Source organism: Dipteris shenzhenensis, chromosome 20, assembly GCF_047967505.1.
Source record: "Dipteris shenzhenensis isolate YYH24624 ecotype China chromosome 20, Dip_SZ_1.0, whole genome shotgun sequence".
NCBI classification, from domain to species: Eukaryota; Viridiplantae; Streptophyta; class Polypodiopsida; order Gleicheniales; family Dipteridaceae; genus Dipteris; species Dipteris shenzhenensis.
Window position 1 is genome coordinate 29,208,325 of NC_141615.1, and position 23,962 is coordinate 29,232,286.

The following is a 23,962-nucleotide window of genomic DNA, read 5'->3' on the forward strand; positions in this document are numbered from 1 at the left end:
TGTCAAGGGAGGTGAGGGAGTGGAGGTTGGAGAAGGAGGAGGTGATGGGTGTTAGCGGAGAGGCTAAGGGAGTGGAGGGAGGAAGGGGTTGGAGAGGTTGAAGTTGGGGAGGAGGAGGGACATGATGTGGTGGTGGAGGGGTCATGAAAGACAACTCATGTAGTGGAGGGGTCCTAAACAAGCGACAACTCATGTTTCCATTGGTAAACATGAATTTTATGTAATACCCAATGGCGAAAATGAGAACTTATGGAGGCATGGTAGGTTTTTGTTGTGGCCATATGAACCCATAGGTGTGCATTGGCTTGGTTAGTACACTTCCCTTATCTTAAGTAGGAAATAAACTTGAAAAATGATTGGATGAAGGAAAAAGCATCTTTCCAATTCGTTAGCTATCCATTATTGATATTATGCTTTTAGAAGTTTACTTCCTCCCCTCTACTTTTTAAAAGTGTGTTTGGGGATCTGCTGGAGAAGGAGAGGCGGATAGGTTTTGAGAGGAATTAGTGGACAATTTAAGGGAGGTAAGAGAATGGAGGGAAAGGAATGCTCATGTGGTGGAGGGGTCCTCAACAAGAGGCACGTACAAGATTTCAAGCAATTTTTTTCTGACTTTGTTCTCTTTATAGAACTTGACTCTCTCTACATGCCAAAACGAGGTTTTAAAAAAACGAAGAGCAAAGGGCTTGCCACGTGGCACCTTCTTGAGCCTGCCCTCACAAGACGTGCCCAACACGTTGTCACGCCGAGGCCACCACTCTCATCCAATTTTGGAATTTCTGAGAAGCTTTTGAGAAGGTATGGTGGCGACACAAGAACAAGCAATGAGGAGGCGGGTTTGATGTTGTTTCGAGGAACGCGATACAATCATGTTGCCCTAGTGGTCACTCTTAAAATATGCGAGGGACGCTATTAGTCACTCTTTAAAATATGTGAGGGACGCAAAGGAATGGAGTAGTAAATAATCTTGCGCCTAATTAGTCACTCTTTAAAATATGTGAGGGATGCAAAGGAATGGAGCAGTAAATAATCTTGTGCCTAATCGCATATGCGACTCTTTCAATTAATTAATTGGTTGGTACATGCCTAATTGCGAATTTACCTAAGCTACTATCTTGCGAATTAAGAATTAACCTATCTAATCTATGTTTCTGCGTGCTCCCTCTTCTCCCTCTGCGTCCTCCTCCTGTTGTTCACTCCTTCCTCCTCCCTCCTTCCCTCTCGCTTCCTCTTACTCCATCCTCCCTTGCTTCTCCTTCTCCTCATGCTCCCCCCTCCATTGCCTCTCAGCCCTGCTCTCTCCCTCCACTCCCGTCCAACCTCTCCCTCCCTCCACTCCACCCACCCCTCCCGCCTCTCTTCCTCCAATTCCCTTCTCTCTTCCTTCTTGTATTGGGGAGGGCTTCACAACCCCCCCTCCTCACTCTACCGCCCCCTTCCTCCTCTTATACCCAGTGCCAGAACATTCTGGAACGAGTGGCTTTTCGAAGAAGCCACCCCCATATGTAGTCGCTCACACCCCCCAAGAACTAGATCCGGGCATGCACCTAGGTCAAGAAAGAAGTTGAAGATTTAGTAAAGTTGTAGCACATTGAACATGCATTGATCAACTAAGCGCATAGTCGTTTGGAATCTACATAGCACTTTGAATTTCGTACATAGCACTTTGCATTTAGAATTAGCACTTAGCATTAAGCAACTAGCATTTTTGCATTTGGCACATAGCACTTTGTATCCAACACATAAACAAATAAACTTAACCACACATTTGTGTGGGGGGAGAGTCGGCACATTTCCTCTCCAAAAATTATAAGACCAAGGAACGTGTGGGTAGATTGCCCATTGCCCATTGCACTTGACACATAGCATTTTGCATTTGCACTTTGTACTTTGAACATAGCACTTTGTATATTGCATTGGAAAGTGAGCCTTAAATTGTATACTACATAATTGGATTCCACTTTTAATTTGGCACATAAAATTGTTGTCATCCCCAAGCAAGATTTGATGAGATACCTTCACTTTGTGTAATGGATTGGCTTCTCTCAATCTCGATAGTTGGAAAAGGTTTGGTCATCCCAGGGATATGCTTCTTCTTGAGCAACCATTTACATCAACAATCAGTGGCTTAGCATCATGCAACCGGGATTTTTATGTTGATGTATAATCTTATTCTCATGTCACAGGGACCTTCATTGACAAGCAGTTTGTGAGCGCCTGGACCTTATTTGACAAGCAATCATTTCATTATCTGCAATCCAAGGTCCAATGTTTTCTCAATTGTCCTATCATAAACATGTGCTCAAGGCCTTATGTCATCCACACAATCCTATTACATAACAATTTGCTACGAGCTTTAAGTTATGCATATTTCCTCCATGCACTGAAGAAGCAGTTTTTATGTGGCAAGAACAATCCCAAGATGCCAAGAAGAAGAAGAGCTTGGGCCAGAAAATGTCGAGTAATCTCCAACAACTCCAACATCGAAGCAAACGCTCCCCGACTCTTACACAATGCCAATTAGGGGAGATTTGGGGTCTCAAAAGGGCCCCCAATTCGTGTTCCCTAATTTCAAGGGATTAGAGAGCAATTTAAGGTGTACCAATGAGAGTGCTCTGAGGTGTGGGGCAATGCCATGTTGAAGTTGACAAAAGCATTTAATTGTGTGGAGACCTCTAACCTAGAGTTTGGACCCATGATCTTGACTCCCAACCCTTGATCTAATTTTCAATCTAAGGGATACATTCAAATTTGAAGTAAAGCACTCCCAACCATTAGATCAAGGGGTAGATCTAAGGGCTACCATCAAAGGATAGAAGGATGAAATCTCCACCCTTGATCAACACAAAGATCTAATGGACAAGATGAGAGGAAAATGCGCTTCAATATGGGCCATAGATTGCTAGTAGATCCAAGGGAGGAGATGAGTGAAAATGGCGCTTCAATCCGGGCCCTAGATTTGCAAGTAGATCAAGGGATGAGATGAGGGGAAAAGGTGCTTGAATCCTGGCCCTTGATTTGTAAGTGAGCAATCTAGACCATCCAAAATACGCTTCAATCCTAGCCCTCCAAAATGCGCTTCAATCTCCACCCTCCATTAGGCACCTCCATCTCATACATTGATCTAGGACTTGAATCAAGGGCCCATATTAAAACCCACCTTTCCCCTCTTAATGAGGCCTCCCCAAAGTCAAATTTTGCCTTTTGGAGCCCACCAAAGGGCATCCACCATCCACTAAAGACATCCTAGACCTTTGATCTATCCACCATCACCTCCATCCAAAGGCCAAGGTTGCCCAATCTCAAAATAAAGGTACCCATGTCAGTTGAGTCAATGCTACGGGTCCCTTAGCCCATGGGTTACCATAGTAGGTTCATTTCTAATTAGCTTAATCTGTTCCTTATGAGGACCCCGAATCTCCCCTAATTGATTGGGAGTACAATCTATATGTAAATCATTCAAATTATCATTTCATATGTTTGTCTGCGCATAAGTTTTTTTCGCATGGTCTCATCACATTTTTCGAATGAGACTGCCATCATTGTCGGCCAACTAAACATCTCCATCGAGTTTTTAATATTGGTCGTTGCCATGCTCCGAGCCCATCAACGATTGCTGCTTGCCTAGATATATTATGCCAATTTTGCTCAATGCTTGCTATCTTGATCAACTTGCTATGCCAAAACGATTTGAAGCCGACCGTCATGCTACTTTTGCTACTAAAGCCCACACTAAGCGGCCTCTACGCCTTTGTTGATTATGTTCCATGCTCATAGTCATGCCATGATACATCCTTTATTGGTTGGTCTTTAGTCTTTCTTCGTGTTGGACCTTGAAGCATAGCTGCTCTCATAGTTCTACTGATTATCTATTGTCTTGCCTAGAAATTGCTAAATGCGCTGCTTTCCCAACCAATTCATAACGAGGAATCAAATGTCCATAGCTAACCAATGTCCACTAATAATTGATTGCAAGATACAATGCAACGAAAGAGACACCCATGCATGAACTCCCATATGCTCATCATGATGATGAACCGGCAAAGCTATTACCATGTCACGGATGCACAGGTGACATAATAAAAATATACTCCCCAGCTTTGTCGTGTTGAGCTTCGATACAACATTAATGACCAATAACTTCTTGTGGTAGTGTATGTGCTTCAATCAAATAGGGCAACGCTATTTGATCAGGATTCGGAGTGGAAATTGGAATTTTGGATTAGCATGGATCATCAATCCTTGTGATGTCTTCTCACTCGATCTTTATCAAGACTTGAGATTGAGTATATCCATGTTAAGGAGAATGCAATTGCAGATGTCTGAGCAAGAGGCCTCACCTTGTGACAACAGTTGAGATGTGTGCTAGTGACTTCATGTTGTTGATGAAGGAGATGTGCCTCACATGAAGCAAGAAGTTCATTAGATTGTGCGCTATTGTCAAGTTTGCCAAAAGCTTCACCGTCTTTGAGTTCCAGACTTACCTTGGGAGGACATTTCCATCATGTTAACAAGTTTTCAAGCTGCTACAACAGATCAAATTCTTGGTCTACTGCAAGATAGTTAGAGATAGATACGGTTGTTATATGTCTCCAAGTTTGGGAAAAGCAATGTCCACGCATTGGCATCTTTTAGTAACAGCCATAGTAAGAAAAAGAGCTTAGCAATCCTATAGGTCATTCTGAGCGAGAACCAAAAAGTAACATGACTGAATTTGTTTGAAAAAGATTAAGTTAGCCAACATAGCTAAAGCATAGTGATGTTGGTGCATAGAAGAATGAAATTTATAGCTCCAACCTTAGAGAAGGGGGTTGATGCAGCAAATGTTGTGCACTGTAGTTTCTGTGTCTTCGTCAATGGCCATCTGGATGAAAGCTTGTGCGCATTCCTCCCAAAACAATTCATAGGGCAGGTCCGGGCTTTAGATCATCCTCACCATTGATAAAGAAACATGCTGATAGTCTGAATCAATCGTCGCTCCATGCAAGCAGATGAAAGTTGTACGTCCGCTCTTTGTTTTAATTTGCTGCAAGTTGCCAAAAACTCGATGTATTGAGACGCAGGAAGAATCATTATGTACTCCATCAAGTAACCAAAAACTCAACGAGCCACTATACCGCAAAATGGATCAAGCTGTTGTAATGTCTCATCCTTGTGAAGAGCAGAAGATTTGTTCCCAAGATGAACGATTTCCAAAATGGAATCCAACACTAGATTGTTTTTGAATGCACAAAAGGAAGGTTGTAGCATGAGATAGGGAAAACTAAGAGAGAACCGAGAGGATGGTCTACCAGAAGAGGCAAGACAGAAGAGCAGAAGCCCACCAGTGACGGGAAGAAGAGATTTAGGGAAGCTTCGCAAGGTTCTGACGAGACTGTTGAGAGCAACCTCCTTTCTGAATTGTCAATGGCAGTTAGGTTTAATTTTAGAAAATCCATTGAATTGATTTTTTTGAATTATGACGTTGCTGAACCACAGCCAAGAACCGCATTTGATCGCATAGTGTTGCTTGCCTAAAAAATCAAAATTAATGAAGCGAGACATCGCTTAGGTTAATCTTGGCCCCCGAAAGAGAGAAATTAATTAATAGAGCCAATTTTTTTCTCGCTATTATTCACTCTTTAAAATTTGCGAGGGTGCAAATGAGGACATTGAGAAAAGCTATAGGGGAACTTTCCACGTGGCAAAGAATAATAATGCCATCAAAAAATTCAAACCTGGATGACAAGGACGTCTCCTCAAAGAAAAAGATCCCGTCTACAGCACAGGCGGTAAGTTGCTGCATCAAATCCCTTTGCTTCGAATAAAAGCTACTGGTTTGCGAGACAAATTCTCTGCGTTGCAGGAGGTTGGCTTGCAGGAAATATTAATTGGGAGTACTCTTCTTCGAGGTGGGCAATCACAGCTTGAATGCTCTGTGTACATCGCGAAAAGGGTTGCAAATCCGTCTCCTGCAGGTAGCATTTACGAATCAAGAAACTATACAATAAAATCTTCATGCTTCGATCCGGCCGTCATGACGAGGATTTTTTGAGTTGGGTTCGCGGCCGATTGCCCTTCCGAGCAGGTGGTGGTAATTTGTGAGTTGCATTCAGCGAAATGAACACGAGTCACGTGGGATGGAAGAAACAGTACTGGACACGCAGAGACCTCGTTAACTATAGGAGTTGAGTTTCCTGATATTTCTCGTAAAGTCCGGATTCTTGGTACGGTAGGACAGACCCCGAATTTCAGTCTAAAGCTACTACAGTTGGTTTTCATTGTCGCCTTGCTTCGAGGGGACAAAGCGCTTTTGGTACCAAGTGTGCGACAAAGGGTTAATATTTCAAGCGTGAAATTGCCAGGAAATCGCTACGGATGGTTGGTACAATCCAGATTGCGTTAAAGACACGCTACGAGAAAAAGGAGTAGTGAAGCAAGGGAATGCAGGCTTGGTTAGAGAGGCCATAAAGGCTTTTGCTAGGCTGAAGCATGGAGAAAGAGGCAGGGAAATAGGTGCCGAGATTACCAGGAAAGAGATCCTGTTCCTGGCAACACCTTAGTCTAGTTGAGGACATAGATGAATATTAGCACATACTTGATATAGACGTCAGACAACTAAGTAAATGGATATCCTTTTTTAGTCCGCGCTGTTTTTGGCGCTAGGCTCCCATTTGTAGTGTAAGCAGGTGCAAGGGTGCTACAAGCATCCAATCCCGAGCCAGGGCTGGCATCTAAACCATACATCTTGATTGAAAAAGTAAGAAGCTTAAATGTGTTCTTAGGCTCTAAAGAACCATCAAGCCGTGTGAGAACACCCTTACGTAGAAGATTCAACCCACTTCATGATGATGCGAATTAGGTCAAATTGAAATGCCAGAGGAACAATAGTCAAGATCTAGGTTTGGGTTGAGGTTGAAGAACGATGGGTGTGGGTTGGCGATGAAGTCTGGATACTTCTCAAAGAAAGACTCCTTCCATCCACTGTGCATCTGACTCCGGATGTTTCTTAAACTTAATAGGTACCTGACTCTCATTTGTTTGCGGCTTAAATAATCTATTCCGGTATCAATAACTCAATTTTATCCTCAAGTTCTGGTTCTTCTTTGACTAGAGGTTGTGATACAGCGCCCTGCCGTGGAAAACATTCTTAATATTTCAAAGAGTATCAGCCTGTATATAACCTGATTTGCAACAGGAAAACTGATTCTTTCACTTGAATAGGCCCATAGTATTTCACTGCTAGTTTGACATCTTTGCTCTTACCTTGATCCTTCGTTTATTAACCTTTAAAAGAACCCAGTCCCTTGCTTGGATCTGCACATCTCTTAGCTTGTTATTGGCTCTTCTCTTGTATTAGGACTGAGCTCTCCTAATTTGTTCTTCAACCTGCTCGAGTACTTGTGACATATTCTCAGCAAATTGGTCAGTGGTGAGAACCCTTTCCCTATGCGTGTGATTGGATTTGAGAGGGTTTGACCATACATGGAGACTTTTTTAGTGGATGTATGAGTATGGTTATTGCAGGCAAACAGTGAAAGTGCCAACTAAGCTTATCATCAGTATGCTACGAGCTTATGTCCAAGACCAGCCTAGGTTATGGACTCAATTAACTTCGTTTACTACTCTGACCATTAGTTTGGGATGAAAAGCGATGGAAAATTGTAACTTCGTTCCAAGGTTTTCGAACAAAGCGGTCCAAAAACGACTCACAAACTTTGAGTCATTGTCAGAGGTAATGGATCCAGATAAACCATGCTCTCGAATGAAGAGTTTAGCAGTTTCAGGAGTTGTAATATCCTTCCCATTGTTAGAAATGGATAAACAGAGGGTACGCGCTGTGGAAGACTGATAGAATAGCCCAGGAGCTCACACGGTGTGTGTGGGGGAGTGGAATCACAAACTTCTTAACTTAATGTGCATCAAATAGATGTGCAGACTTATCAATAGACAATGATCCAGCCAGGTAGAAGCAATATATTTCCGTCCAAAACTATGGACACAACAAAAGATAGATAGATCCAAAGTCCCACCAGAGCGTGGTCCTTCGATCTTACCAAAAGGTACTTCTACTATATGCCGGATATCTCTAGACTAGAGCCCACGTGCTCCACCACCTTACTGAGCTAGGTCTGCAACCTTCCAACTCTTCTTGGTCCTCCAGGAATAGGATCCAAGGGTGCTGGTCTGTGCTGTTCCTGCTGCTCCTGCTGCTCCTGCTTGCTGCTCCAGAAGATGTGTTATGGAGCCCCAAAGGGCCCCTTTATATAGGGCACAAGAACCCCTTGAACCAACCGACCAGCCAGCCCTAAATGGACTGGCCTGGTTGGTTGCAGCCCTAACCAGCCGACTGGTTGGCTGCCTTCCCAGCCCTATATAAGGGCCTATGCCAGGCCCCAAGGGCAGCCCCCATTGGGCCCCACCCTTGGGCACATCTATGGCCAGGTGGCTGGCCCACCATAGCCTCCACGTCTGCCCCTTTGCTGTGCATCTTTGCAGGGTCTCCTTCGCGCCATGGAACTGTTCTACCAACAGCCGTACGGCCTGCGTACCTTTGCTGATGTCATCGCCACATGGCAGCTCTGTTTCTCTTGTGCAATCAGGTCCTTTCTCCATGTGGACAGCCTCTGGATCTCCTTCTGCCAGATCTTCCCTCCAGGAAGCCCTTCCATTGCCAGGTATCTCTTCATATGTCCTGCCCACATGACAGCCATCATGCTGTCCATGTGGCAGCCCCTTCTTTTCGCTCTTTTCTTTGGGCAGATGCCGTAGGTCTCCCTCCCCCATGCTCTCCTCAGATGGGGGCTTACAGATGGGAAGGTGACCTTTCCAACACCCACAAGGGATAAAGTGGGACTGCTTATTCAATCTGTCTACCACATTGAAGATCTGATCATAAACTCTACTTGCTTCTAACCCCAAGACAAAATTCATGGTGATATGTTCCCATCTCTCGGATTAATAGGAAGGGGTTTGAGTAAACCCAGCATTTTACCCCAATGACATATATGCGTTGTTGTACAAAGAAGGTAGTGATATCTTTTCTTACGTGAGGCGAATAAAAATGCTTCTCCAATTGTCAATGGTTGCTCTAATGCCTCTATGGCCTGCATAAGCATTAGTGTGTAAGTCACTCATGATAGTTTCTTGGTAGGATTTAGGTATACACATATATTTTCCTAACAAGAGATACCCATCATTCAAGGAATATCCTTTAAGTCCTTCATCCACTCCTTATGAAGATAAGCTGCTGTCATGTCACCCATACTCCTCTTGAATTTTGGCGATTGTATTTACTTTAGGCTTTCCACTAATGTATCTGCTACTACATTCTCTTTTCTAGGTTGATGCTCTGATGTAGGTTGTCCAAAAAATTGAGGTATTCCACCCATTTGGATTTGTCTAGTACACACAATAGGCTGAGAGAACAAATACTTAATTGGTCTTCACCTTACGCTTTGACCCATATAGATAATGCTTCCAAAGCTTGAAAGCATGCACGACTGCCAATAACTTCTTTTCATAAGTGCTGTACTTGAGTTCAGCACCTTGAAGCTTAGGAGGATAACCCTCTTGCATATGGACCACACAATAGACTCACCACTAGCATCGGTGAAAACCACAAAAAAGTTGTCTTCCTAGGAAGAAACGGATTGCTTCTTGAAGGGTTAGTCAAAGGAGAAGCAAAAAAGAAATTTTTGTTAGAAATTGACCAACCGAGGGTACGCATAGTGGAAGACTGATAGAATAGCCCAAGAGCTCACACAGTGTGTGTGGGGAGTGGAATCACAAACTTCTTAAACTTATGTGCATCAAATAGATGTGCAGACTCATCAATAGACAATGATCCAGCCAGATATAGAAGCTACTAAAAGAATATATATTTCCGTCCAAAACTATGGACACAATACAAAGAGAGATAGATCCAAAGTCCCACTAGAGCGTGGTCCTTTGATCTTACCACGTACTTCTACTATCTGCCGGATATCTCTAGACTTGAGCCCGCGTGCTCCACCTCGAGCGTATGTAGACTCTCCGTCCTTTAACCTCAGCTCCTTGCTGCCCTAGAAGACAGGCAAAGTCTCAGCCTCACCCTTGAGCTAAGTCCGCAGCAACACTAGCACTCCTTCAGCTTTTGGATGTAGGCCCCAAGGATGGTGCTTTGCTGCTCTTTTCTGCTCTGCAGGAAGCTGCACTGCTGAATGATTTATGCCCCTCCAAAGGGCTCTTTATATAGGCCTCAAGGACCCTTGTAATAGCCAACTGGTCAGCCCCTTTATGGCCGACTGAGTCTGTCAAAAAACCTGCCCCTACCAGCCCAACCAGGGCCCTATATAAGGGCTTTGACTTGCCCTTTCAGGCCTGTTGGTTCTGGCTTTGTTCAGTCCTCTAGTCAGGCCTGGTTGGCTCACTATATCAAGCCCAATTAGCCTGTCCACCAAGGTCTTCTCCTCTGCTGTCCACCTGCCATGCTTTGCGCCAGTTCCAGGGCCTTGCTGCAGGTCAATTTCCTGCCCACAAGCACTGCCAACAGGTTCACCTCTTAGTTGTCTTTCTCCTGCTGGGTATATTCCGCCATCTGGTGCTGCTCCAAATCTGCCTCTGCCAGGCCAGATCCAGGCTAAATATCCATAGCCAACTTTCCGTCCACGAGCTCCATTTGTTGCAGCCACCATGGCTCCTCCAGGTACCTCACTTTTCTTCACTCTTTGATTCCTACCCACAAGGTAGACATAACCCTGCCCATGTGTCAGTCTCTCAAGACCCAGGTTCACACCCCCATGCTCTCCTCATATGGGGCCTTACAGATGGGGAGGTGACCTTTCCAACACCCCCTGTCACCGACAAATCTCAGCCCAATGGCAACACGTTGATGATGTTGCCCCAGTTAAAAGCGACAGACTGTAAATCTGTTGAAGGTTTAGCTCCTATGATGAAACCCTCTGGCACAATCCAGTTTCGATTTCGGTTCCTGGCTTTTCAACCAATGGCTCCTGCTTCTCTAGGTCCGGTTCTGCACAAGCAAACCATCCTAGTACACAGGTCCATCCACATTAGCACTTGTTGGCACCACCACCTTCAGTCACGTCCCCTGGCTTCGAACTAGAGGAATCCAGATGCCATGATCTTCCAGTTGTCCCCCTCATAATGAGTGAACAACTTGGAGTCTTCCAAGCACCATGCTCTGAGGGTTTGTTTCAACCCATCCTTCCTTTGGCAAGGTCCGCAATAAAAGAATCATCTTGAGAAATGAAATCCAAGAATATCTCCAGAAAACCTGTCATGACAAGAGAAATCACTAATCCGTGATTAGTAGACATTAAAACATTATTATATATTATACGCCAATGGTGGAACATGTATATGTATTATGATGGACACCGACCGATTTGTTATGGCGGTGGATCATCTCAGTAGATAGGACTAGTCGGGCTGGAGCCACTCCTTTAGACGGCATCGACTTTGGACATGTGATACTTATTCTATTAAGAAAAATGTGCACACACGTGTCTAGGTCCTAGGGGCGATAGGAAGGGAGGGTGCATTAAGGTGCATTGAATGTTAGATGCATGGGTCATAGGCTAAGGATAGGTGTAAATGGGAAGATGGAACTTGAGTGATCTCAAGGGACATTAATGAAAGGGTGTCATCCTTTCATTGTGAATCTCACGTAGCATTCTCTCTACCACATTGCATTCATCCGCCATCTCTCTCCCACCTTGCATGTAGGTCGAAAATAGAAACAAGTACTCTCACAAGGGCGCTCTTCCCCATTGGAGGGCCAATCGGCATTCAAATTCTGCATGCGTTGCACACATTTGCATTCTCGAGAAGGCTGGTTCTTCACATAACCTGGACCACGAATTCTCACTGAGCTCTCAAGGAGGTACTCTTCTCGCTTCAGTACACCTTGTCCATCACGTTCCAACAATCTGTGTCCGAGATTTGAGGAAGTACCCACACTTCCCCTTCTACCTTCGAAGAAGGCCCATGCCTTCCAATCTCCCATTATGTGAGACATGAAAAGCTGATTCTCTTCATAGCATGCTGTAAAGGCTTAAATTAAGAACATCAAGTACATATCAGATCGTCGTATTGCCTGTGCGCTTACTTTGAAAGAAAACCATGCACCTCATCATACAAATAGCCTGTGCAATCTTGTACTGTCCCCTTCTGAATTACAACATCCATCTGAATATGAAACCCTAGGGCACTCCATGGAATCCACCCTCGTGTCAGTATCAACAGCCACACACTTGGAAGATTCCAAGCACTCCATGCTGTCCTTCCCTTCACAAAAGGTTCTGACTCCTCATTGACCCACATCTCAATGCTAGACATTATCACTGTGGTTTCTAGGTCCGCATATCTCACCTCAGTAACACATGGAGATGTCACCAAGATTACCACATTAGCTTTGGCTTTTAAAATTAAGGCGCCTTGACCTCCTGGCACCACCACCTTCAGTCATGTTCCCGCCTTCGAACTCGAGCAATCCATATGCCACGGTCTTCCAGTTGTCCCCCTCATAATGAGTGAACAACCTAGAGTCTTCCAGGCACCATGCTTTGAGGGTTTGTTTCAACCCGTCCTTCCTTTGGCAAGATTTGCAGCAAATGAATATCTCTAGATAACCTGGACCACAAAGTCTCATTGACCTCTCAACCAGGTACTCTTCTGGCTTCAGTACATCTTGTCCATCACCTTCCAGCAATCTGTGTCTGAGATTTGAAGAAGCATCCACACTTTCCCTTCTGCCTTCGAAGAAGGCCAATTTCTTCCAATCTCGCATTACTTGACAAAGTTGAAGAGCAGATTCTCTCCATAGCATGCTATAAAGGCTTAAATTAAGAACATCAAGTACATACCAGATCGTCGTACTGCATGTGTGCTTGCTCTGAAAGCAAACCATGCACCTCATCGAGTCACATACCAAAAACCTGTGTAATCCTGTACTATCCCCTCTTGCAGTACATCAACCATTTGAACATGAAACCCTAGGGCACTCCATGGAATCCACCCTCGTGTCAGGACTCAGTATCAATAACCACGCACCTGGAAGATACCAAGCACTCCATGCTGTCCTTCACCTTCACAAAGGTTTTTGGCTCCTCGATCCACATCTCAATGCGAGACATCATCACTATGGTTTCTAGTTCGGCATATTTGACCTCAATAACACACGGAGATGTCACCAAGAATAGCTCTTCGATTACCACATTAGCTTTGGCTTTTGTGTCACCCTTTGAATCTGAATCAGACTCCTCCTCCTTGTTTTTCTGATCTGCCTTCTTCTTTCTGCAATCCTTCGCAAAATGGCCTGGCATGTCACAATAGAAGCAATTGTTCTTCTGCTTCCTCTTGGAAGCGTCCCCGTCATCAGAGCCATCCTTCTTGGACTTTCCTTCAGAATGGTCCACTCCTCTATTGACGTGTCGACCATTTGGATGTGAGGAAGCACAGAGTCCGCCGTACTCCCTATGATCAATGCAAGAGCATGGGCATCTCTGTCTTCCCAACCTTCGAGCTCCTCGCCATCTACTGGTATGCGTATCTTCTCCTGTTTGTCCACCATATCCTCCGGCTTCGCCTCCACTCCCATTGTGAGTTTCCATAGTTTCCGAGCCACTAAATGACTCTGGATCTTCACCTTCCAGATCGGGTAATTTGTCCCATCCAGTTTCCGAGACTCTCCAAAGTTAGGGATGGTGAAAGAAAGAAATCTGGGAGTGGAGGAAGGGAGAGCAGGGGCTGAAGAGACTGAAGATTCTTCTGAGATTGACCTCTGTGCTGCTAAACCACCCAGCAAAGTCGAACAAACTCAACCTTCTGTAGACCAGAACTCCGTATTCACTTGACTGAACTTGAGTCACACTCCTTCTTGCAAGGGCAGTGTCCTCTAGTCGTGGAAGTCGATTCCGAAGAGCTTTTGAATCAGGGTCTTCCTTTAGCAAGGTTTCTGCTTTCAGGTTCCCACACCTGTGAGCCTCCTACTTGGGCTTTGATACCATGTTAGAAATGGACCAACAAAGGGTACACATAGTGGAAGACTGATAGAATAGCCCAGGAGCTCACACAGTGTGTGTGGGGTGTGGAATCACAAACTTCTTAACTTAGTGTGAATCACATAGATGTGCAGGCTCATCAATAGACAATGATCCAACCAGATATAGAAACCACCAAAATAATATATTTCCGTCCAAAGCTATGGACACAATCCAAAAGAGAGAGATCCAGAGTCCCACCACCAATGGTGTGGTCTTCTAATCTCACCACAAGGTACTTCTACTATCTGCCGGATATCTCTAGACTCGAGCCCGCGCACCTCGAGCGTCGTGGACTTTCTGTCCAGAATGTTCGTCTCCGTCTTACTGCCAGGATACAGCCTAGGTGCGCAGCCTTTTGTGAGCTAGTTCTGCAGCTTCAAGGTCTCCTTCTCCTCCTGACTATAGGCCCAAAGGTAGCCCTGCTGCTGCTCTTTCTGCTGGTGGACTGGCTGCTCCAGAAGATGATGAATGAGGGCCTGGAGGCCCTCCTTTTATAGCCCCCAAGGGCTGCTGCCAAAAACCGACCAGGCAGCTTCATTCTGGCCGACCAAACTGGCCAGCCAGTCAGCTGCTGGTCCAGCCCTTTAAGGGGTTAGAAACCGGGACTCTTCTAGGGCTTTAGCCTTCCTTTCAAGGTAGGGTTCCAGCCCCCTTTGTCTGCCTATATAAGGCCTGGTTGGCTGGCTCCAACCAGCCCAACCAGCCCTGCCTCGTGGGCCTATGAGACAAAGAACAATACATGGATAACTCATATAAGCCGTTTTGGGCTGGAGCAAAGGGCTGGCTAGGCCCTTGCTAAGTGCTATATTACTAAAGACTAGTAACAACAAAATAGCAAATAGCATAAAAAATCCTCAATATATCAGGGGCTCAAAGCTAATGCTCCGAGTACTCTACGAGGATGTAACATGCAACGGTAATCTCATCGTGTAATCACAGCAAGACCTTCTTTAAACCGTTAGCGAGGAATTAGTGTTATGCACCACAGAGAGAAAGGAGATGAGGGTAGAGAGAGAATGGAGTCGACAACTGATTGGGTTCCTGTAACCACCCTAATCAGGGGAGAATTTGCTTTATACTTGGAGAACTAAAGATACAAATAACACTCCTCGAGAGAGCACGGAAACACGCTTTTGAAGATTACATTGCGACCAATACCGAGACCTTGATGTTGAGAGGCAACACCGACCAATACCGAGACCTTGATGTTGTCCACACTGACAATGTAGGGCACTTCTGCAAGGCAAAGAAGAGGCTTATGCTGTCCACTGGGATGTAGGGTTACTGCGTGAGTGAGAGAGTGAAAGCTAGGAGTAATAGATTCTAAAAGAGAGCTGATAGATGAATGAAATATAGGGCTGAGAAGTGTAAAAGAGCTGCTGAAACAGTACCCTAACCTTACTCTGTTCGCTGGTCCGAATGCTCAACTGTGGTGTTGCATATACACCTTCCATACAAGCTGACTGTGGCCGACCCCTTATGCTGCAGCGTCTGCCCTGTCTGTTGCGCCTCTGCCATGGCTCTTTTGCAGGCCCATAGCCTGCCCTTTGCAGGCGCCTTTTGGCCTGCCATGCTGCGCCACTATCAGGGGCCTGTTCCAGCCCTCATATCCACGCCATGCTGTGCTTTTGCTAGGCTGCTGTGTGCTGCCCACATGGCAGCCTGTTTGCTGCCGATGTGGCAGCCCCTTTGACTGTACTGTCCTATGAGGTGCTGCCCATGTGGCAGCTCCCTCTCACCTTTTCTCTTGGGCACATGCCCTAGGTCTCTTTCCCCCATGCTCTCCTCATATGGGGGCTTACAGATGGGGAGGTGACCTTTCCAACAGGATACATCTCAGTTATTCCTTGAAACTATATCATGGTTGCACATATTCGCCCAAAATGGATATAGCAACCTATGATAGTACAGGGAGATCAACATCATGTAATAAATGGTGCCAAGTGTATGCCGAAAAGCCTCAAACTTGGGCCGTGGTAGAGCCTTCATGAAGAGATCTGCTAAGTTGTTCTCCGTGGAAACATAGGACAACTGTCTGTCTCTAGCTGACAGTCGCTCTCGAACATAATGGTAATGAACCTCAATATGCTTTGTGCGTGCATGAAACACTGGGTTTCTCGCAATAGCCAAAGCACTCTGGCTGTCAGTGTAGATGGTAGTAGGAGCTAGCTGGCTAATGTTAAGATCTACGAGTAGCTTATGAGCCAGACACACTCTACTGTAGCTATTAAGGCTGCCCCGTATTCATGGAAGTAGCAACTATAGGCTGCTTCTTGCTGAACCATGAGATGCATGAGGATCCAAGCATGAAACAGTTGCCATTGTGGGACACTCTCGTGTCATAACAACCTGCCGAGTCACTGTCCGTCAAAGCATGCAAGACCAGTGTAGACTTGTCCACCATAGAACAGTCCCAAATTTTGTGTGGCCTTCAAGTAACGGAAGACCCACTTCACTGCTTGCCAATGTTGTGTACTAGACATGTGCATGTAGCTTCTCACTGAGAGACGGCATACTGAAGATCAGGCCGGGTATGACATAAATAAATAAGGCAGCCCATAATGTGTTGATAAGGGCGGCATCAAAGGGTGCTCTCCCATCCTCAGAGGAGAAACGAAAGCCAGGCTCCAATGGTGTAGAAACTGGCTTGCAATCTTCAAAATGGAAGCGGTATAAGAGCTGTCCAATGTAATTGGACCGACTCATCATTATACCCCCTTTAACATATGCAAAGTGGATGCCCAAGTAATAGTGCAACCGGCCCATATCTGTCATGGCAAAAGGATTTTGCAAAGCTGCGTTGAAATCTGCAATTTTCTGCAAGTTTGGTCCAATGATAAGCATGTCATCCACATATAGAATCAAAATGAGAAATTCTGATTCACTCTTCATGACATAAAGAGTAGCCTCCGTAGGGTAGTTTTGAAACCCAAGGCACATCAAAAGAGAATGTATCTTGGCATGCTTGAAACCATAAAGAGCCTTTTTTAGTTTCAGACCCTGGAAGTTTAAATCGTGGAGGTTGAGTGACATAGACCTCTTTCACTAAATCCCCGTGAAGGAAGGTGGTCTTGATGTCCAACTGATGGACCTCCCAATGCTTGTGAGATACAAGAGCAATGACAGAGTGAATGGTCGTGATGCGTGAAGTGGGAGCAAATGTCTCTTCAAAGTCAATACCATGCGGCTGGGCATAACCTTTCGCAACAAGGTGAGCTTTGTAGCAATCAACACTGCCATCAGCTTTGCTCTTCAGTTTGTAAACCCACTTTGTGCTGATGGCACGCTTGCCTATGTTGGAGATATCATAGTCAAAGAGTGTGTTGGTGTGAAGTGTTAGTGTGTAGTACTAGGTGATCTAGTACTAGTTTATGTGTGTGAGTCTTGTGTGAGTGCCACGTGTCATCATGGGGCTTATCCCATATGCACTAGGTGCTAGAGTGTGTGTGAGTAGCCTACATAAGGCTTGTACTTCACTTGTCTTGTCACACTTGATGAATGAATGAAAGCCTTCTTCATGTCTTCATTTGAGCATCATTTCCTCACACCATAGTGTGACACTAGACTCTAGAAAGTCACAATGTCTATGGGATATCTCCCAATATGACATGTGGCATGTCTAGGGTTCATTAGACTATAAAACTACACCTAGACCACCTAGAACACTCATTTTAGACTCACTTTGGCTTCATATTCCAAATGTAAAAAAGTGATTTGAATTGTTATATGGTCTCGATATGTGTTTCACTCGTTGTTTGCATATGGATTCAAATGTTGTGGTAAGAGGTCCTAGATTTAAATGTTCTTATTTACATATGGATTGAGATGTTGCTATGCCAAACATATGCAACAATATGGGCGTTCATGTTTTTGCAAAATATGCAACATTTGGGGAAGGACATTGGCATGTCCAGGTGTCAAATTAGTATAAACCTTTGCTTGGTTTGCGGGATTGATGGTTTCCATGTTTGTGCAAATTTGGATGTCCCTAGGATACCAAATGTGGGTCCGTAAAGGTCAAATGCCCCAATTTGACATGTGCACCTTGTAACGTATGTGAAGGGTCAAAATACCTAACGGGGAAGGACATTGGTATGTCAGGTGTCAAATTGGTGTCAAAATTTGCATGGGCCTTAGACACAATGGTTGTAATGTATGTGCTATGTTCTTGGTAGTGAAGGTGCAGTACCATGGCCGGAGTTTGGCAATTGTTCTCTCTCTCTCTCTCTTCACCATGTTTCTAACATGGTATCAGAGCCACCTTCCATAGCTGCCACGTCACCCTTGCCCTAACCCTAATTCCTCACTCTAGCTCAAGCTCCATTTCTCTCTTGCAGCCGCCTTAACCCTAATTCGTCACCGTAGCTCAAGCTCCATTTTTCTCTTGCAGCCGCCTCAGTTTCTCCTCAGTTCTACCTCTCTCAGCCCACCTAGAACCCTCAGAGCCAGCCATACAGTCTGTATTGGTTGTACGGACTGTTCTGTACTATTTCCCCCTGCTGTGCCATACCAGTTCGGCAGCTTCTGCAAAGTGCGCATGAGGGTTTACAGGGTTATTTTGAGGCCATTTCGGAGCTTTTCGATGCTCAAGACAGCCTCAATTTGCTGCTGCTGTGTATTCGACCACCTGTGAGAGCTTTGTGCAGCACTTCGAGGCCTTTAGAGGCATTTCCGATGTGTTTTGAGCTTGCTGCTTTTGAGAGAGAGAGAGAGAGAGAGAGAGAGAGAGAGAGAGAGAAGTAGAATTTTATTATCATCCTTGGGGGGCCAAAAATGACCCATGGGACCTAATCCTCAGTACAAAAATCTCCTCTGCTGTGGAGGGGTCAAGAATTTTCAAGTTCTTGACGGTGCAAAAAAAGACGAGTGACAAAAGATCCCAACGCTGCCGGAGAGGCAGTGGAGAGAACTGACGAGATCTGAGTGGTGTTTGCCAGTATCTATTGATAGTCGTCTTTGATGTGTGCATATCGGGGGCAGTGTAGGGCTATATGTGCCTCTGTCTCTATTGTTTGCGAATCACAGAATCTGCAAACTCTGACATGTTGCGGCAGATTTAGCCAAGCTCCTGTCTCTATTGCCAAGGTATGTGACCGTGTGCGGAATCTGGCAATATTCTTGCGATAGAGAAGAGGTATGGGAGTATTGATGTATGGCTGAGCAGGGGCATCTGGTGTCATGAAAGATGACCAGCATAAAGGATTTATTTGATCTTGATAGTATTCTAGCTTGGTCCTCTTTTCTGCTGTCAACCATTGGGTTTGTAGAGTGCATAGTAGGGACAACTAGAATTCTTGCATCTTGACCTTTTTAGGGGGCATAGTCAGGTATGATTCCACTTTCCATCCTGTGCAGATGATCTTGCCTTTATGATTCTTGTGAAGTTTCATGCTAGCAGTCCATGCTCTATGTGGCAATCTTTCTTATGGCATTTATTGTACTTCCACTAGGTACTGCATCACTTTGATCAGTGCATGGAATTCAATTGGCCGCCTGCCCATTTCCAATAAGAGGACTGAATAAGGGGTAGTTGCCCTCCTAGATGTCTTCGTAGGAAAGCTTTCTGCATTTTTTCAATCTCATTCCATGTGGAGAGAGAGATGCTGCCCCCCCATACTTCTACTCCATATAACACTGTTTGAACCACATATGCATCAAACAACATATTCCGAACCGGGTGTCAGTGTGCCTACAATCGTTTTCAAATTGATAGTACTTCCCCCAACCTGTATCCAGCCTTCTTTGTGCACATTGCCACCATCTATGATCGGCTGGTATGTCGATTCCCAAATATTTAAAGGTATCGACATATTCAATGGGCTGCCCCTCAAAGCTGATAACCGGGGGATGTTCAAGTCGGGTGGTGCTTACTGCCATCATTTTGGTTTTGGCAGTGTTAACTTGCAGCCCACTTTCTGTGCAAAAGACCTGTAGTACCTGTAATAGTTGATGCATGGAGTCAGGTCATTAGCGAAAAGAACCACGTCATTTGCATATAGGAGCAATAGTATTGTCCATAGCCCAAGCTTGGGCCCTTGTATCCCTTCTTCTGCTGCAAATTCATTAATCAGTTCTTCTAGCTTGTCAATGCATATTCCAAACAGTGTGGGTGAAAGAGGGCAACCTTGTTTCACCCCGGTTGACAGTCCATGTTCTTGCTTGAGTCTGCATGATACCTTCTCGTGTATGCGAGAGATGCCTGCCCTTAGTGCCAGAGGGATTCTGAGGGCTTGCATTCTTTTCCATAGGCCACCTCTCGGGACTATATCAAATGCCTTCTTGAAATCTACAAAGCAACATAGAAGAGTTTCTCCTTTGAGCCTGCTCTCATCCATGAGTACTCTTAATATGAGAGAGAGGGGGGGGGGAGAACTGACACAGAAATGAGAGAGAGAGAGAGAGAGAGAGGGGGGGGGGGAACTGACACAGAAATGAGAGAGAGAGAGAGAGAGAGAGAGAGAGAGAGAGAGAGAGAGAGAGAGAGAGAGGCAGACAGACAAAGAGTGACAGGAATAGGTGGCTTCCCCTCCGATAGAAACCCCCATCCAGAGGTTGGGTCTCCTTCTTAGAAAGATCTGACCATCTCATCCATCCTATGTGTGAGGAAGGCCCGCCTCTTACGATGTGTCAGTCGTCGAAAGATCCTGTGTGCTTTAGGTGACGTCAGATGACCTAAAGCCCGCTCTTGTGTGAGGTGGGCTCTCGCCTCTCTGCACTTGTCGAAACAAGGGTTTTGAGGCATCTTCCCATCTCGAACCCGCCTGGATTGGGTCATGGGAAAGGATCTGGTAGCAGTTTCTTGTACCACTGAGACAAGGTTGTTGGAAGCGCTGGCAAGGTCTATATTGTCTCCAAGTAGGGCCGGGAGCTCCCTGGCTAGGTGACTCACGTATATTGGGTCAAGGGCATGGTTAAAGCGGATTTGAATGCGTGTAGGCGTGACGAAGCTCAGCGATGGATCTGAACAAATGCAGCGACCAGCAGAAGGAAATGTCCAACAGCTTCCAACAAAGAACCAACGCCAAAAGTAAGTGTCCAGCAAGAGTAGCAGGGAGGTTGGGATCTAGATGATCTGATACCACTGTTGGGCAATGGAAATGGAGAGGAATGCAAGGTAGCAAACAACAAGCTGAAGCAAACATGAGTACTTTCAAATGGATAATGAGAAAGTATAAAGGGGTGGCGTATATGGCCCCGAAGTAATAGTGAAGTCAACCTAAGGGTTGACTGAGTCCTAAGACTAGGGCTAAGTGCTAACACACACTGTTGACTAGGAACTCGTCTATCGATCAGGCCATTTTACCCTGGCCAACCATGTCAGGTTGCCTCGCTTGGGATGGGCTATATATGCCCCACAGCCCATCTTTATTTTTCCCTTGGCTGGGCTCCAGCCTTGGACCCTGATTCCGCCACCTGTGCTGGCCTGAATCTGCAGCCCATGTGCCTGATCAGAATCCTCCAAGTCTGCCTGATTCGAGATCTTCCAGTCATCCAAGATTGCTTAGCTGCTCACGTGGTAGCCCTGTTTCCTACACCATATACTTGATTATGCTGCCTTATGCACAGCCATGAATGCACATGTAGATGCTGCCCATGTGCGCCTAAATGTTGATCACATCACAGCCATCATGGATGACTGCTTCCATGCCCATGTGCCCACTTGGCAACCTCTCAGATCCCCCAACCTATGTAGGCTCCATGTCCATGTGCTTTCCTCATTTGAGGTCTTACAGGTGGACAATAAACCATCTACTCCAACACAACCCTCCTAGTGTCAGTGTGTGGGACCACAATGACCAAAGACAGCTGCGCTTCACCCTCTTGCTTTCAAAGGCTGTTAGGAATAGATTGAGAAAGTTGTCCACATTTGTTCCAGATGTTGCATACATCACACTTTCATGTTCAACTCTGCATCTTGCATGACTTCAGGAACCAAGTGGTACACATGTACAATAACAGTACTAATCTTTAACTGCCAAATCTCATCACGAACCCCTAGGTACATCCAAGTGTCCCCACTGAAGTTGGAAACATACCAGACCTTGCCAAGTACTAAGCCTCATGTGTCTGTTTCAAACTGATCTGCTAACCAGCATGCCAATTTTGAGGCTTATGGTAAGCTAGCAAGCTGAACTTATATGCATCTTGTATGTGTTGGTCCATGGAGGATCTGGTACTAGTAGTCTGTCTAGGAGTAGTAGACAAAATCAATGTGATGAGGTATACATAAAAAAGAGCAACTGTAAAGGCAGCAAAGCTATCATAAACATTTATTTACTTTGAAAATTTTCAGTCACGATGCAATCTGACTATTCTTATGTCATAGGAACTTTAGCCTCGTTGTTCTCTCTTAGCTCATATGGCATTTCCGCAAGATATGGAGTCTTACGGAAATCTAAGAGTATATCACTTGCTTAGAGCATTCTTGAGGAAATATTTGGATTAGGGAAGAGTTTGCTATAATAATTTAAAGTATTCCTCTAAGAAAATGGGTCCTTTGTCATGGTGGAGTCTGCCTTTCAACCTCGGAATGTTGAGAGAAACTCTGTACAAAGAACTTTGTATGGATGGATCTCGTGTGTGGATGTCATCTTTCTATGATGATTGCATTATGTGTACTCTTTGTGAATGCAGTTGCTTTTACATGTAGGACTGCTTTCAACATGCTTTGTTGTTTCATAAGTGGAAAGGCCAAATAAACATTTCTTGTGTGACTTGTTGGACTTTTTGCATATAAAATGGCATAATGAAAAGCTTTGTAAGAAGCTTGTATTTTTATTAAGTGGCTTATCGGTTTGTTGCAGTTACCATTGAAATTTCAGAATGGGTTACATTGGCAAGCATGGAGTGGAGGCCTTACACAAATACAAATACAGTGGTGTGGACCTGTCATATATGGCAAAATATGTGTTCCAGCCGTTTTGGAGCCGCTTTGTTTTGATTTTTCCTTTGTGGATGCCGTAAGTTCTTTATGCAACTTCTAGAGCTTTTGATATGGTGTGCTGAGCTAATAAGGATAACAAGGCTAGAATAACAAGTTTTTTGACAATTTGATTGTGAACTGCAGTAACTGGTGTAACTTAGCCATGATTTATTTGCATGGTCATTTTTGATCTTAAAATTCCTCAAAACTTAAGCGACAATTGACTGTTTTGAAGACTATCATCCAGTTTGTCCTTATTTTTCAGAAGTCAATGCATCAATATGAAGGCTTTGATGAGGCTTTGTAACATTGTGGGAACCCACCAGTGATGATGGTGGATTAGGTAATGCTAAGGTAAAGTATATTGCCTGGTGTCAGTATTGGACCAACCAGTGGTGGTTTTGTAATTTTGACATCATTTAAGCTCATCTAGGGCTACCATATGGCATTTCCATGCCATCAAGGGTTGTCGAGACCCTAAATTTGTACTACATAAGTCTAGTTGTGTCTAGTATTTTTTGTTCCTTTCATACACTTGCGTCCCTCTCTGAATTGTGAGAGACAGCTAATTAAAGCTGGCCGATTTCCATATTTTTTACAGACTTTGTACATTCTGTCCCTCTCTGAATTGTGAGAAAGCTTATGAAAGCTGGCTGATTCCTCCTCCTCTTACTTCCTTCTGCCCAACACTAGCATTTTAGGATGGGTGTACTGTGTAATATGAAGATGGTGGGATAACACATTGCATTCAAGGGAAGAGTGGGTCTTGTTATAATTTGGAATTGCAACCTAGAATTAAGTATAGCTTCACAACTTCAGAGAATTCGACTTTCTATCATGGACACAAGACTTGTACATTGCAATATTTTTTACTCATTGGTTCAAGCGAAATGCTGTTGCCTCTTTGTACATCTCTTTTGGACCGATGACTTCACATGTCTGTGTGAGAAGTGCAGCGGAACTGAACAACCAACAGAGAGCGCACACACTGCGAACTGGAAGGCACGAGAGA

The 23,962-nt window shown here is 44.8% G+C and overlaps 1 protein-coding gene across 1 annotated transcript in view; it reads left to right on the plus strand.

The window, feature by feature from the left end:
• The first annotated feature begins 5,793 nt into the window (after positions 1–5,793).
• The window catches only part of LOC147889503 (choline/ethanolaminephosphotransferase 1-like), a 96,857-nt gene continuing 78,688 nt past the window's right edge, over positions 5,794–23,962 (plus strand). The window contains exons 1-2 of the mRNA XM_087391236.1: positions 5,794–5,957; positions 22,832–22,987. Coding sequence (XP_087247362.1) covers positions 22,851–22,987 — 137 coding nt within the window. The 5' untranslated portion in view covers positions 5,794–5,957; positions 22,832–22,850. The remainder of the gene's footprint in view (positions 5,958–22,831; positions 22,988–23,962) is intronic.